We start from the raw sequence: 14,492 nt of genomic DNA on the forward strand, positions 1-14,492 counted from the left end.
GGGGAGGGGTCCCAAGCCCCAGAATGAGTCCCTAATGCCAGGGTGTTAGGCAGATAAAGACTGGAACTACAGTATCTCGCTTGTTATCTTTCTTTTTGTAGAGGTGGGGAGGGGCAGAGGGAGAGGGAGAGAGGGAATCTTAAGCAGGCATCACACCCAGTGGGGCGCCCGACATGGGGCTCGATCTCACCACTCTGAGATCATGATCTGAGCTGAAATCAAGAGTTGGGCGCTTAACCGCCTGAGCCACCCAGGCGCCCCCTTCTTGTTATCTTTCTAACACACATGTAATCCTGTCAATTCCCTGCCTGGCATTCTGTCCACCGAGGCTCCCCCTGGGTTTCCAGGACAACACTGGGCCCCTCCCCGTCCTCCCACCTCCCAGAGCCGCCCCACCACCACCCCTAGAACTCCCCTTGTGCCTTTTGAGTCCCTCAACTACCAATGGCAACAGGAGTCTTGTTTCAAGACTTCTAGAAGCTTCATTGAGAGCTTTTTGCACTTGAAACCCCCTCTCTGCACACCCCCCCCAACCTGGCTGCCTGCTAGTCTTGTATCAAAGTCCAGCTCCGTACAGTGAGATGTGGGAAACTCATCCCAAGGTCCACACCTGCGATGTCAGGGTGGCAGGACCGCAGGCAATTTCAGCGTTCTCTATCCTTTGCTGTGGTGTCTAGAACTTCTACAGTGAGCACGGTTCACTTACATGAAGAATTGTTGACCAGGGGCACCTGGCTGGCTCAGTTGGCTGAGCATCTGCCTTTGGCTCAGGGCGTGATTCGGGGTCCCGGGATCCAGTCCCACATCAGGGTCCTTGCATGGAGCCTGCTTCTCCCTCTGCCTGTGTCTCTGCCTCTCTGTCTGTATCTCTCATGAATTAGTAAATAAAATCTTAAAAATAAACAAACAAACAAATAAATAAAGACCCAGTCCAAGAGTCTTTGGCCCCTCCTGGAAACCTCTGCCCCCGCCCAGCGGGGTTGGCTCCCCTCCTCTAGGTTTCTGCAGACTCTGAGACTTCCCTTTGTCTCCCCACCTTCAGCTTTGTCAGAGAGCTCTGCCCAGTGGCAGGACGGCCCTCCCTGGCAGGACTTTGGGTGGACACACACTGCAGGGGGTGCCCTGGTGGGGTCTACCCCCTTGCTCTGTTTCTTCCACACCCATCCAGGGACGAGGACCGGGACCCCAACTCGGCCTCTTTGGTGCTATCGCCATCTCCACCCCATCCTGACACCCTTCTTGAGGGCGGAGGAGGGCATAAAGGGAGAAACTGAGTCTCCTGCAGACCACAGCCTCAAGCGTGTTGCAGAGTTTGAGAAACTTGCCTTTTCAAACCCATCGAAGGAGGCTGCTTTACGAATGCCAATCAATGCCCAAGAAGCTTCTACGTTTCTGGGACCAAACGTTTGACATTTCTGCACTTGGTTCGTGTCTCTGCGTGGCCACGGTGCACCCGGGGCCCAAAGTCTGGAGGCTCTAGAACGGAGCGCGGGAAGGCTGTGGCCATGGCCCCCGAGGCAGGCCGCGTCCCTCTGCATCTGTGTAATTCAGAGGTGTTGAAAGATGTGACAGCCAGCCTGATGGCAGTGTTCCGAGGGCATCGGCGCTAAAAGCCTCATAACACACTCTCTCTGTTCAAAGGTTGCCTTCCGACGCCTGCGACACGCTTTTCCCTAATCAGCCACTTGGCCACGCGCCGTTGTGTTTGATGCGTGTGTCCTGAAGGACTCACCCGGTTTTCTGCGGCACCTGGGATTCACGCTCAGGCACAGGCCAGAGCCCTGTGATAAAACCAGCACCCCACATCTCTGTCTCCCCAGCAGCCCTTCTTCAGATGGGCCTTAAAAAAAAAAAAAAAAAAAAAAAAGGCATGGCTCTGAGAAATGCCAGCATTAAATTGGAGGGCAAAACTCCATGCCTAAAATAAAAACCGTGGGAACTGCTTTCTTCTGCAGCTGGGGAATCAAAGTGCTTTCCTTTAGAATCGACCCGAGTTGGAATGGATACCTTTGATCGGCACGTGTGGACTCTCACACCCTTGGCTGAGGATGCCGATGCTCATGCTCTGGGCCCCAGGCGGGCTGGCGTTCCAGGCAGAGGGGAGACCTGGGGCCCAGGCCTGGGCCCCGAGTTGGTGGGTCACAGGGGCTGCGAGGAGGCCAGGGCAGCCCCGGGGAGTGCGGGGGGTGGGAGGGAGGGCCAGATTCTGGGTGTGGGGGGTGTCGTCGCTGCGGTGAAGGGGGGGACATGGCTGGCCCTTTGGACACTTGGCTGGTGCTGCCAAGGGACGGGTCTGTAGAGGGCTCGTGTGGCCACTTGCTTCTGCTCTGGGAGCCACAGGCCCTCCTCGAAGCTGTTCCCCCTTAAGCTGAAGGGTCAGTTCTGATGAGTACCTTGGTCTGAAGATACCATACGCTGCTGGACCTGTCTGCCTATTAGATAACCCAAATCTAGGGAAATGGCTGCTGAATTTTTTTTTTTAAGATTTTATTTATTCATGAGAGATGCAGAGAGAGGGGCAGAGACACAGGCAGAGAGAGAAGCAGGCTCCATGCAGGGAGCCCGATGCAGGACTTGATCCCAGGACCCCAGGATCATGACCTGAGCCAAAGGCAGATGCTCAACCGCTGAGCCACCCAGGCATTCCTGGCTTCTGAATTTCTAGCTCCCTTTAAAGGGGTGCAGCTCTTTCATTTGAGAAATGTTTTCTTTTTCTTGCTTTCGGATTTAAAAATCATGCCACAGAGCAGGGGTTAAGAGCATGGGGGTAAGGACCCAAAGGGACCCAGCTTAAAATCACATCCTCGCCACTGACTGGCTGTGCTTCTGGGCAAACCTCTTCCTTTCTCAGAGCCTCAGTTTTCTCATCTGTAAAAGGGGTGTGTGTCCCAGAGATACCAGTGCTTATCATCACGTGGCTTAACAGCAACACCTGAGAGTCAATTCAGGGCAGGGGACCCATGTACCCCGCAGTGGCTCAGGAAGGAAAGGAGTCCTTCAGATGTAGAGGGTGATCCCACAGTCCTGGGAGAGGAAGGGAACAGGAGGACTTTCTGAGCAGCGGGAATAACGTAGGCAAAGGCTGCAGAGACTGGCAGGCCTGGCGTCTGCCGGATAGTGGGTGAAGGGGAGCTGGAGGCATAGACTGGATCTTCCAATCCAGGGACTTGCAATTTTTTTTTTTTTTAAAGGTGATCCAAAGTTAAGGGATGCATGTTATAGTATGACCCTGTCTGAACCTGGTTGTATGACTGTAACTAGAGCCAGAAGGTCACAAAAAGTACCCTTATTACACACAAAATGCTTCCTGTTCTATTTTTTTGAACTGCTTGTCCTCACCATGTAAATTGATTTCAGAATCCTTCCTGGGTCTCCTCTGGTGGGCACCCAGCAAGGTCAGCAAGGTGTTTGTGGTTCCCTCGGGAGCAGCGCCAGGCAGGTCTCTGGCTGCGTGGAGAGAAGCCTGGATTCTGGAGCTGGCAGGTGGACGGGGGGTGCGTTGTGTAGGGTGTGGGGAGGGCAGACAGGGTGGGCATCCTTCCTACATCCAGGCAAGTTCTTTGATTATGAATCTCTCCCCCCAGGGACTCAGCATGTGGTCCCTGGGCCAGGGTGGGAGTGGGGCACCCCCAGCCACCCCTCAAGAGCACCATTCAAATGGCCACAGATTCAAAAGAAGAACCAGAAAGGGAAGGATCTGGTGCCAGCAGGTGGTAGACGGAATCTTTCCCAGCCAGGGCACAGACAAGCAGGATGGGGGAAGAGCAGTGGAGGCTGCTGGGGGGACGGTCCTCTGGGCTCAGAGCTCCTGTACTTACACACTGAACACCTGCCAGGGTAGCCTTGAGGACCAGGCCCAGGGTCTGCACCCCAGGGGGTCACCCACTCCCCTGCGTCCAGGCCAGGCCAGGGCCCAAGGTGGTAGACAGGCTGTCATGTTTGGAGGCCACTCCATGCTGCATGTGCCCTGCACTGCAGGCCTGTCACTTACGTGGGACATTTGCCTTTCCAGACTCAGTGAGGACTCAGGACTCATCCGACTCCCTTGCCTCTTTCTTGTCACTGGGGAAAGGCAGCCTGGCCCTGTGGCAGCCTCTGACTGTTCCTGGCTCCTTTTAGTCCCATGCCAACCGTGTAAGGTTGGCTTTGTTGTTCTCCCATTTTTCTGGGGAGACATCAAGCTTCAGAGATAGAAAGCCACCTGCCCAAGTTTGCACAGCGTTTGGGTGGCAGAGCAGGGATCCAAACCCAGGCCTGATGCCTCAAGAAACTAGGCTTTTGGGACACCTGGGTGGCTCAGCGGTTGAGCATCTGCCTTTGGCTCAGGGCATGATCCCAGGGTCCTGGGATCGATTCCTGCATCGGGCTTCTTGCAGGAAGCCTGCTTCTCCCTCTGCCTGTTTCTCTGCCTCTCTCTGAATAAAGAATAAATAAATTTTCAAAAAAGTAGAAACTAGGCTTTTCCCAGGCACCCCTCACCCCCATATATCTGGCGGGGTCCCAGGCTTTGTAGCAGTCCTTGGAGCTGCTGAGAAGTGAGGGATGGAAGACACGCCTTCCCTAAAAACACTCTCCTGCAAAGCAGCATAGCCTGCGCTGCCCTGGGGAACCATCTGTGCTTGCAGTGGGGAGGGGTGGGGAGGACGGGCTTGGGGATGCCCTAGGTGTCACAAGCTCGAGGGCAGGGCTGGCCTGGGGTGGTGGCCCTGAGGAACGAGGTCCTCTGGCTGGGCCTGCTCCTCCCCTTCCTGCTCTTCCCTCCTGGACTGCACCCACCAGGGGGGCCCTCTTCTCTGCGCGGCACCATCATCCACATCCACGCAGGCCCACGCTCCACCCCCATCCCCACCCCTAGCCTTCGGACTCTCCCCGCCCCTCCGGCTCCTCCTTTCTCTCCTTCTGCGCAGGAAAGAGCAGTTACATGAGCAGGTGGGGGATCCACCTGCCCGCATCCCCTCCTCCGCGCTGCCCTCGGCCACCTCCAGGCCCTCTCCCTGTCAGGCAGGGAGCTCGTGAACTGAATGAACCATCTCCCTGCAGAAAACAAGCCAGGCTCCCGGCTGCATTTTCTTCCCTGTACCTGTCCTGGCCCAGGCTGCACGGAGAACCCACCCGCCTCCTGGAGAATTCTCAGCAGAGCAACTTTGTGTTCCTCCTGGGGCCCTTTAGGCCTTTCATATCGGGGCCTGTGCCCCAGCGCCTGGGGGAAAGCCCAGCCACCCTGGCCTATTCCAGGCACTCTGCCCTGGGGTCACTCACAGTCAATACCAAGTCCTGGTTCTCCTTTCTCTAACCAGAGGAACAGCCAAAAGGCTGAACTTTTTTTTTTTTTTTAAGATTTTATTTAATAATTCAGGAGAGACACAGAGAGAGAGGCAGAGACGTAGGCAGAGGGAGAAGCAGGCTCCCTGCAGGGATCCCGATGTGGGACTCGATCCCAGGACCCCAGGATCACGCCCTGAGCTGAAGGCAGACCCTCAACCTCTGGGCACCCAGATGCTCCCCCAAAGGCTGAACTTGATGCATGCTGAAGGCGGCATCTGGGACCTGTGTGAGAGGAAGAGGTGAGGGGCCTCTTCCCTTCTTCCCCCCAGACCCCCTCCCGGTCCTTCCCTGTGTCAGCTGGGTGGAGACAGGGGACTGGGAAGGAGCAGGGAGAGGGCAAGGGAGCCCTGCTGGTCAGGTGCTGTGGATAGCTGGCCCTGTGCTCTGGGTCCTCGCAGGGCTTGCAGTGGACCCCCTCTCGTGGGTCACTGGGGTGTGCCATCCGGGCTCCTGTGGCTCTGCCTCCCTCCAGGAATCCAAATCCCCCTGGTCCTCCTCCCTGGGCTGTGTATCCCTCTTGGAGGCCCATGAGCAGAATCTAAGAGGATCCCCAGCCAGCTCACTCCGTGCTGACCCACCTTGTTCCATGGGGGACATACCCCTTTGCCTGAACAAGGGACAGAGTGTGATACAACCGCCACCAGGTGCGAGGTGGGTACCAGCCACTGTGCATTCAGGGGACACACTGCAAGCTTGGGAAGGGTCCTGGTGAAGCCTCTCTGGGTCTGGGGTGAGAACTAGGCACAAAAGGCAGGCCAAGTGACCCCTGCTCTCTGTCATGCGGCCACCTGGCCACCAACTGTGAAAAGACGTGGCTTGTGCCAGGAATCCCACGAACCCGTCTTCAGCAGCTGACGTCTACGGTGCTTGGTGTCACTGTGAGGGCTCCCAGCCCTGTGCCAGGCCACACTCGCCTAAGTCTGAGCTGCTAGCCCTGGGGGCTGGTTTTACATTCTCAGCACAGGCAGGCCTGGGCTCAGATCCCACTCCACCACTCGGGAGCTCTGGGCCGCTGGGCCTCTAAGACCCTCTTGGGTCTTTTGTCTGCAAAACGGGGCTGCAAATGTTGTCTCAAAGGATTGTTGTGGTGTTTGGTTGACAGAGGGCTTGTGTCGTGCCCAGCCAGAGTATGTTTTTTATGTATTTTCTTTCCCTTCTATGCTCAGGCCATTTCTGGCCCTGCCATCCATGCATGTGCTTGCTTTCCGTTCCCTGGTGACCTCCAGAGCTCCAGGTCACCAGCATGTCCCTTCTCCCATAAGTCCTCCTCCCACACATCCAGACAGGATTAGTAGTACCCTCCCTATGAGCCCTCCCACCCCTGGCTCCCTCTGCTTCTGTGATGCCAGGGCAGGGAGCCCCTCCAGGCCTGGGATGGGGCTTGTGACCTAACTGGTACTCCTTAAATGTTTGTTGGGGGTTCAACAAATGGTAGCTGAAAACCATTTGTGGACACGGGAGTTACTGTGGATCTGTCTATAGCACTGAGCCTTAATGGGGGGGGACACTTAGCAGCCAGCTGGAGTAGCCTGCACCCCAGAGTGGGTGTGTTGGAGGCTCGGTCTAGGAGGGGAGTGGGAGCTGGGCTGCAGCGGTCCCAGCTCTGGGGTGCTAACACCCTCCAGAAAACAAGGGGCAGTGGAGACAATGGGCTGCAGCATCGGGCCCGAACCCAGGCTCCTGTCGGCCACGGCAGGCCTCCTTCCCTCTCATTTTTTACCTGCTGTCCCTAGACTGGTTGTTCCTCCAGATCGACAGAGACTGCTTCCCTCCTCACTCTTGGAGTCTGTGGTTTCTCCTGAGGTCTCAGGCTCTCCTCCAGGGCAGATCCGAGCCGGGGCCACATACTGCCATCATGATCCTAACCCTCTGACCTTAAAATACTGAATCCTGGAAGAACACAGAACAATAGTCATCTAATTTTATAGGTCCCCCAAATTGTAAAGATTGGCTTAATCACACTGACACATTCCATCATTTTCTAACAAGATACCTCAAATGCAGAAAATTTTTAAAAAAGATTTTGCTTATTTATTTGAGAGAGAGAGAGAGAGCATGAGCAGGAGGGGCAGAGGGAGAAGCAGACTCCCCACCGAGCAGGGAGCCTGACAGTGGGCTCCACCCCAGGACCCCCAAGATCATGACCTGAGGTGAAGGTAGATGCTTCAGCACGAGCCACTCAGGCACCCCATAATGCAGAGAATTATTTTCAGACAATTGGATGGGTATCTTCCTGCCAGGACAAACAGGAAGGTAGCCTTGCAGTCCTGATGGTGTCCAGCCTCCCTAGGCCTCCTAGACACACGGAGGAGAGAAGCAGGAGGCCCCAGGGGAGGTGGAGAGGCCTCCGTGCCAGCCCTGGTGGGTCACTTTCCTGGTGGCTTTGGTCCAGTTCCATCCTCTTGACCCCCAGCAGGAAGCACCGGCCTGGCTCCGCCTGCCTGGGCCGCCTGGACAGCCACACCAGAGAATGTGGCTAGAAGTCAGGGTGCTTCCCGAGCTGAGTCTGGGGGACTAGGTAGGTGGTGGCCAGGTGAAGAGGTGGGAGGTCCAGGCAGAGGGGCCTGCAGGGGTGGAGGCAGAGGGGGAAGTAGCCACTTTGGGGAGGCAGGGAAGGAGGCGGCCTTGCTGGGCAGGGCAAATAACATCCATCTCAGCCCTCTGGCCCCTCGTCCTTACTTGGGGTCACACAACCACCCCTTTCTCCACCTGCCGCATCCCAGCCCTGGCCGCCGCATCTCAGGCAAACCTCAGCCCTGAGTCACTGCTCCTTGTTTTGACGACAGATCGAACGTGTTGTCATAGCTAAGCCACAACAGCCACCCTGCAGTAGAGCCAGAGACACAAAGCACCTGTGAACTTCTTCCTGTCCCACCCACCACAGGAGCAGGGCCGTGGGTGCCAGCTCAGTGGCTTCTCCATGTGTGAATATCGTCTTATTATTATTAATATTAAAGATTTTATTTATTTATTCATGGGAGACACATAGAGAGAGAGAGACACAGAGACACAGGCAGAGGGAGAAGCAGGCTCCCTGCGGGGACCCTGATGCAGGACTCGATCCCAGGACTCTGGGATCACGACCTGAGCCAAAGGCAGACGCTCAACCGCTGAGCCCCCCAGGCGTCCCAGCATCATCATATTAATGCAGTACGAGGAAGCCAGTCCGCTGGGACATCCGGCCGATTCCCTGGAACTGTCACCGCCTTAGTTCTTTGGAGGAGGGGCAATCTCTTTAGTTACTTGATAGGAATCTCAAAATATCAGTGGCCAGAGCTTCAGGGGATTGACTGGTTTAGAGGGTCACCTCTGTCCTGTCCCCAAGTCTTCCAGAGGACCTGACCTCACCCAGTGCTCAACAGAGGAGCCCAGAGGAGAGTCCAGCCTGGCCTCACGCCGGCCCCGCATCACGGGCAGGGGGACCCGCGCCTCCCCTTCCCCAACAAGATAAATCTAGCAGCTCCCTCGAGCATCTCAAATGCATGATCTCCTCCCGATTAACAACCTGGCCGGCGTGTTCTTGGCTGCCTGCTGCTGACCTCAATTTAGACCTGTCTGCTGTTCGGCCGCGGGAGCAGGAAGGTGGCAGGGGACGAGGCCCGTGTAGGCTGAGGGGGCCTGTGGGCTGAAGTCTGGGGGTGAGAGGTGGCCGCTGCTGACTCGGGCCTGGAGTCCGACTGCGCCTCGGGAGTCCGCAGGAGGGTGGAGGCCCGGCCCGGCAGGGGCTGCTGTGGGCTTCTTTCTTTCTTTCTTTCTTTCTTTCTTTCTTTCTTTCTTTCTTTCTTTCTTTCTTTCTTTCTTAGATTTTATTATTTATGAGAGACACAGAGACAAAGAGGCAGAGACACAGGCAGAGGGAGAAGCAGGCTCCATGCAGGGAGCCCGACGTGGGACTCGATCCCGGGTCTCCAGGATCACGCCCTGGGCTGAAGGTGGCACTAAACCGCTGAGCGACCCAGGCTGCCCTGCTGTGGAGCTTTCAAATGGGTTTCCCAGGGGCCTGTGATGAGGACGGGTGTCCAGGTATCCAGAGAGGAAGGAGGCTCCCACAGACCCGCCTTTGTAACGGTCATCGAATGTTCTGGTTGTGCCCAAAACGGCTACCTCTGTGTTGACAAAGTCTTCTCCGAGCTCAGATCCGGGGCAAGGTTTGTGTCTGCTGATGCCTGCCGTGCCTCCTCCTTCAGGCTGGGGAGAGCCATGGCTCCCCTCTGTGTGTCTACTGCCAGGGAGTTCGTCCTGCCGGGAAGGGTTCCTTTATTTTGTCTCCGGCCTCCTTGCTCTTTACTTCTCATCCTTCAGCAGCTTTGGGTCTTCTCAAACTGGTGCTTTTATCCAACGTGGCTTCTTGGCCTTTGAGCAGAAGAGCGGTGAGGAGTGTGGGGTCTGGAGTCTGCCTGCCTTGGGCAGGGTTGTAGCTCTCCTCAGTACCTGCTGAGAGATTGAAAGCTAGCAGCTTGACCTGCCTGACCCTCGGACTCTTCCTCTCTGTGAAGTGGAGCTCTGACATATCTGCCTTGGGTGTGTTGGGAGATGGCAAGTTCTATGTGTAAAGCACCTGACCCAACACCTACACTCAGTGACTGCATGAAAGGTGTGAGTGTGAGCTGAGGGCCTCGGAAGGCAGCAGAAGGGCCTCTAGCATCCTGGAGGGTAAGCTCCCACTCTTTCCTTTTCCTTCCCCTGCAGGAGGGCAGTCGGTGACCCACAGTGGTGACCCCATCTTGGTCTCCCTGGCCAACAAGGCCGTTTCCTTCAACTGCAAAATCACCTACTCGTACACCCCAGAATTCAAGGACTTCACAGTCTGGTACTTTCACGTGGACCTCAAGAGCCAGAGGAGCCTCAACAAGCAGGTTAACTGCCCACCCACCCAGGGCAAGGAGAACCAGACATACACCCTGCAATGCCAGGTCACCCTCAAGCTGCCCAATGCTTCAGCCACGGGCACCTACTACTGCTGCGTGAACTGGCCAAACGTCCACAGAATCAGTGATGGCGTCTTCATTCTGGTCAGAGGTGAGGCTTCCGCGGGGCTCCTCCCAGGGCTAAGGGCCCAGAGCTTTCTCACAGCAGCATTTGGGGCACAGAATCTTAAAATGGGCAATGTCTGCCTCATCTGCCAGCTTTGGCAGAACAGAACATTGTCCTCGGGGGGCCGCTGGTGGTGCAGGTGTGCCGACGTCTACCTTGATCTGGGAAGGGCAGAGGCCTGGGATACAGATCTGTGTCTGGCCCCCTCTGGCAGGTGCCTGAGAGGAGTCACCAGCACCTCGGGCTCAGCGTCCCTCTGGCACCATGTGTGTGTGTGTGTGGGGGGCAGTGAGTACACAATTGGGCTCGTGCACATGTGTGTCTGCGGCAGCCTGCGATCGAACACTTGGCTCATGTACATATGTCTGGGAAAGGTTCCTAGTTTCATCACATCCCCAAAGGAGCGATGACTGTAAAAAGTTATCATCAGCAAAGCCATGATGCTGTGACCTGCCCCTGTGCTTCCCACCAGTAGGGGTTGGGGTTTGGGAACGCCACCGAGCTGGGCTGGCCAGGGTGTGCTGTGGGCCTGGGCTTCATGGCTTTTATGGGGAGAATGAGATCCTGCGGGCAGGGGCTGCTGTCTGGTAATAGGAAATGTTTGATAAATAACAGACATGGATGTGCCTGGCACGTGGCTGGCACTCTGCAGTTTTTTGTCAGCCAGATGGACGGATGGATGGAGGAGGGGGGGCGGGGGAGGGATAAAAGGATGGATGGCTCAAGGGGAGGGGCCGGGCTGTGCCTTTCACCTACCCCTGGTACAGGCCAGCCACCCGCGAGGCCCAGTCCAAACCCATCCCCCCGCCCTCAGCACACCTGCGCATGTGACCATTTCACGTGCCGAAAACAGAAGGCCCCGAGGGATGACGTGACTCGCCCAGGGTCCCGCAGGCAGCTCTCAGGGGGCTGATTCAGCCCAAGGCAGGGACACTTCAGAAGCAAAAGCTATGGTCCTTGCCCCGAACAAGAATCAAGACAGCAGGGACCACTGAGTGGCCCAGCGGTTAAGCGCCTGCCTTCAGCCCAGGGTGTGATCCTGGAGACCCGGGATCGAGTCCCGCATCGGGCTCCCTGCATGGAGCCTGCTTCTCCCTCTGCCTGTGTCTCTGCCTCTCTCTGTGTCTCTCATGAATAAATAAATAAAATTAAAAAAAAGAAAAAGAATCAAGACAGCTAACACGGAAAAGGGTTTCACCAAAAGCGAGCGTGGGAATGAGGAGCTTGGTAAAGGTGGGGGTTTGGGGGGTTCCGTGTTGTAGGTGGAGTCCTGGCTAAAGGAGAACATAGGAATTAGGGGCCTAGGGTTTGGCGGGGTGGGGAGCAACCCAGCCTTTCTCAGGTGATTAACCCTCTGCTTCCCTGCAATCCCCCCTAGACACAGGGTACCGAGGACCTCCACAGAACTCCCAGAAGCTCCTGCTCCTTTGCTTCACTGGCCTCCTGACTGCGCTGAGCATCCTGGTCACAGCTCTGCTGCTCTGGAAGAAGGTAGGGGATGCACACGCACAGCAGCGCTGCCCCTCCACCTCATTCACTGTGGCTTCGGGGTACCTCCTGGGGAGCGGAAGGGCCACCCACCTGCCCCCATGGTGTCCCCGTGGGCCTTGGTGAGGGGGCCTGCGACAGGTGTTCCTCATGGCCTCTTACACCCCCGGCCATCCCCATAGTGGGGCCTGTGCCGCCAGCTTCCACTCCCCAGGGCCTTTGGATCTTGTTGCACAAAATCAGGGCTCTTCAGCCATTTCCAGGTCATGGGTCCTCATGAGTACTCAATGGAAGGCTCAAGCCCCATTACTGGCCCGTCAGATTAGGAGCCCCTGGCTAGGGCTTTCTGGATCCCCAGCACCCCAGAAGAGAGGAAGAAGCATTTCCTAAGAGCCACTGTCTACCAGGCACCCTGCTATGTGCTCTCCTCCGTGTCCCACCGTGACTCCGTGAGGGAGGTTTCTTCCCATTTTACAACCCTGGAAAGCAAGGCCCAGAGAGGTGGTGACTTGCCCAAGGTCACACAGCAAGCACAGTCAGAATCAGGGCTGGAATGCAGGTGGATGGGTCCGGCTCTACACCTGGCTGATTCCTGCTCGGCTGCGGTGACACCAATGCAGGGAGAGTTGTCTCTCCAGTGGGATCTTGTCACTCTCATTGTCACCCACACCTGTGGTTTCTTGTTCGATGCCGGCCCTCCACGCCAGACAGTAAGTGCCGCGAAGACAGAGGCCACACTGAGCTTGTTTCCATGGCTCCGTGCATGCCCAGGCATGGTCAGCACTCAGTAAATGTTGGGTGGAAGAATGCATTGCCCAGGGGGGTGCCAGGTTCTGCCCGGCTCTGGGGGGGAAGATGACCAGCACGGCTCCAAGCTGCCATTAGGACCCTCTGTCCTGGCTCCTTTTTTTTTTTTTTTTAGACTTTTTTTTTTTTTTTAAGATTTTATTTATTCATGAGAGACTCAGAGAGGCAGAGACATAGGCAGAGGGAGAAGCAGGCTCCAGGTCGGGGGCCCGATGTAGGACTCAATCCCAGGACTCCAGGATCACGCCCTGGGCCAAAGGCAGGTGCCAAACCACTGAGCCACCCAGGGATCCCCTTTTCTTAGATTTTATTTATTTATTCATGAGAGACCCAGAGAGAGAGGCAGAGACACAGGCAGAGGGAGGAGCAGGCTCCCTGCGGGGAGCCCGATTCGGACTCGATCCCAGGACCCCAGGATCAAGCCCTGAGCTGAAGGCAGATGCACAACCACTGAGCACCCCAGGGGTCCCTGTCCTGGGTCCTCGGAGGCTTCAGTCAGACCCACTTGGGCCAGTACTCCACCATCTAGGGACCAAGAGCTTCTCTGCTCCTTGCCAGCCTTAGGGGCTAAACCTGGGGATCAGCTCAGTCAATGAAGGCCCTGAGTGTGGGAGAGGCTCCACACCACCACGGGGGTTCCATGGGTCAAGAAAAGCTCAGCCCTTGCACCCAAAGGGCTGGTCCCTATTTACACCCAAGGAAGCCCCCCCACTTAGATGGGAATTCATGTGTTCACTCATTAAACACATATTGAGGACCTACTAAATTCCAGGCCCTGTTAGGCTTTGGGGTTCCAGCAATGACTAAAATTGATCCCCAAGAAATTCCTGCCTTCGTCAAATTTGTATTCCAGCTGAGGGGAGACAGACCATAAACAAACGTATAAATAATTAGCATAACGGACGTGGTCAGTGTTGAGGGGAAAATACAATAATGCTAAGAGAGGAGTGAGTGAGGGAATGGGGGAGCTTGGTGTCTTTAATTAAGAGTCAGGAAAGGGGGCACCTGGGTGGCTCAGCAGTTGAGCATCTGCCTTTGGCTCAGGTCATTGTCCCGAGGTCCTGGGATCGAGTCCCACATCGGGCTCCTCACGGGGAACCTGCTTCTCCCTCTGCCTATGTCTCTGCCTCGTTGTCACCCATGCCTGTGGTTTCTTGTTCGATGCCGGCCCTCCATGCTAGACAGTAAGTACCGCGAAGACACGGGTCTCTCATGAATAAATAAATAAAAATCGTTTTTTTTTTAAAGATTTTATTTATTTATTCATGAGAGACACAGAGAGAAGCAGAGACACAGGCAGATGGAGGAAGCAGGCTCCACGCAGGAAGCCTGATGTGGGACTCGACCCTGGGACCCCGGGTCAAGTCCTGAGCCAAAGGCAGACGCTCAACTGCTGAGCCACCCAGGCGTCCCAATAAAAATCTTTTAAATAAAGTCAGGAAAGGCCTCCCCACACTGCACCTGGAAGGAGGGGAGCAGGCAGACGTCAGGAAGAGTGTGCCCAGCAGGGGAACAGCAGGTATGGGTGCTCTGAGGCTGGAGCTGCAGAGTCCCGCATGGGGGTGCGGCCTGAGCTCAGGGAGCAGAGGCGGGAGGGGAGGGGCATTGGCTGGTTGTACTCTAAGTGAGTGGGTGGTCCTGCAGGCCGTGGGGAGGAGTGAGATAGGATCTGATCTCCGTGGACCCTCTGGCTGCTGTGAGAGTGGGGAAGGGAGACTCCATGAGGAGCTACATTAGTCCAGGCGGAGGTGACCAAGGCTGGGACGAGGTTGGCTTCTGGGGAGGTGGCAAGCAAGGCAGGTTAGAGGCTGAAGGTGGGGCTGCTGAGAGTTGCTGAG

The 14,492-nt window shown here is 56.3% G+C and overlaps 1 protein-coding gene across 1 annotated transcript in view; it reads left to right on the top strand.

Moving 5' to 3' along the window:
• Positions 1–14,492, top strand: part of NFAM1 (NFAT activating protein with ITAM motif 1) — a 39,004-nt gene that overhangs the window by 6,245 nt on the left and 18,267 nt on the right. Inside the window, exons 2-3 of the mRNA XM_038550330.1 lie at positions 10,015–10,344; positions 11,738–11,850. Coding sequence (XP_038406258.1) covers positions 10,015–10,344; positions 11,738–11,850 — 443 coding nt within the window. The remainder of the gene's footprint in view (positions 1–10,014; positions 10,345–11,737; positions 11,851–14,492) is intronic.

This window comes from Canis lupus, chromosome 10 (genome assembly GCF_011100685.1).
Source record: "Canis lupus familiaris isolate Mischka breed German Shepherd chromosome 10, alternate assembly UU_Cfam_GSD_1.0, whole genome shotgun sequence".
Classification (NCBI taxonomy): domain Eukaryota; kingdom Metazoa; phylum Chordata; class Mammalia; order Carnivora; family Canidae; genus Canis; species Canis lupus.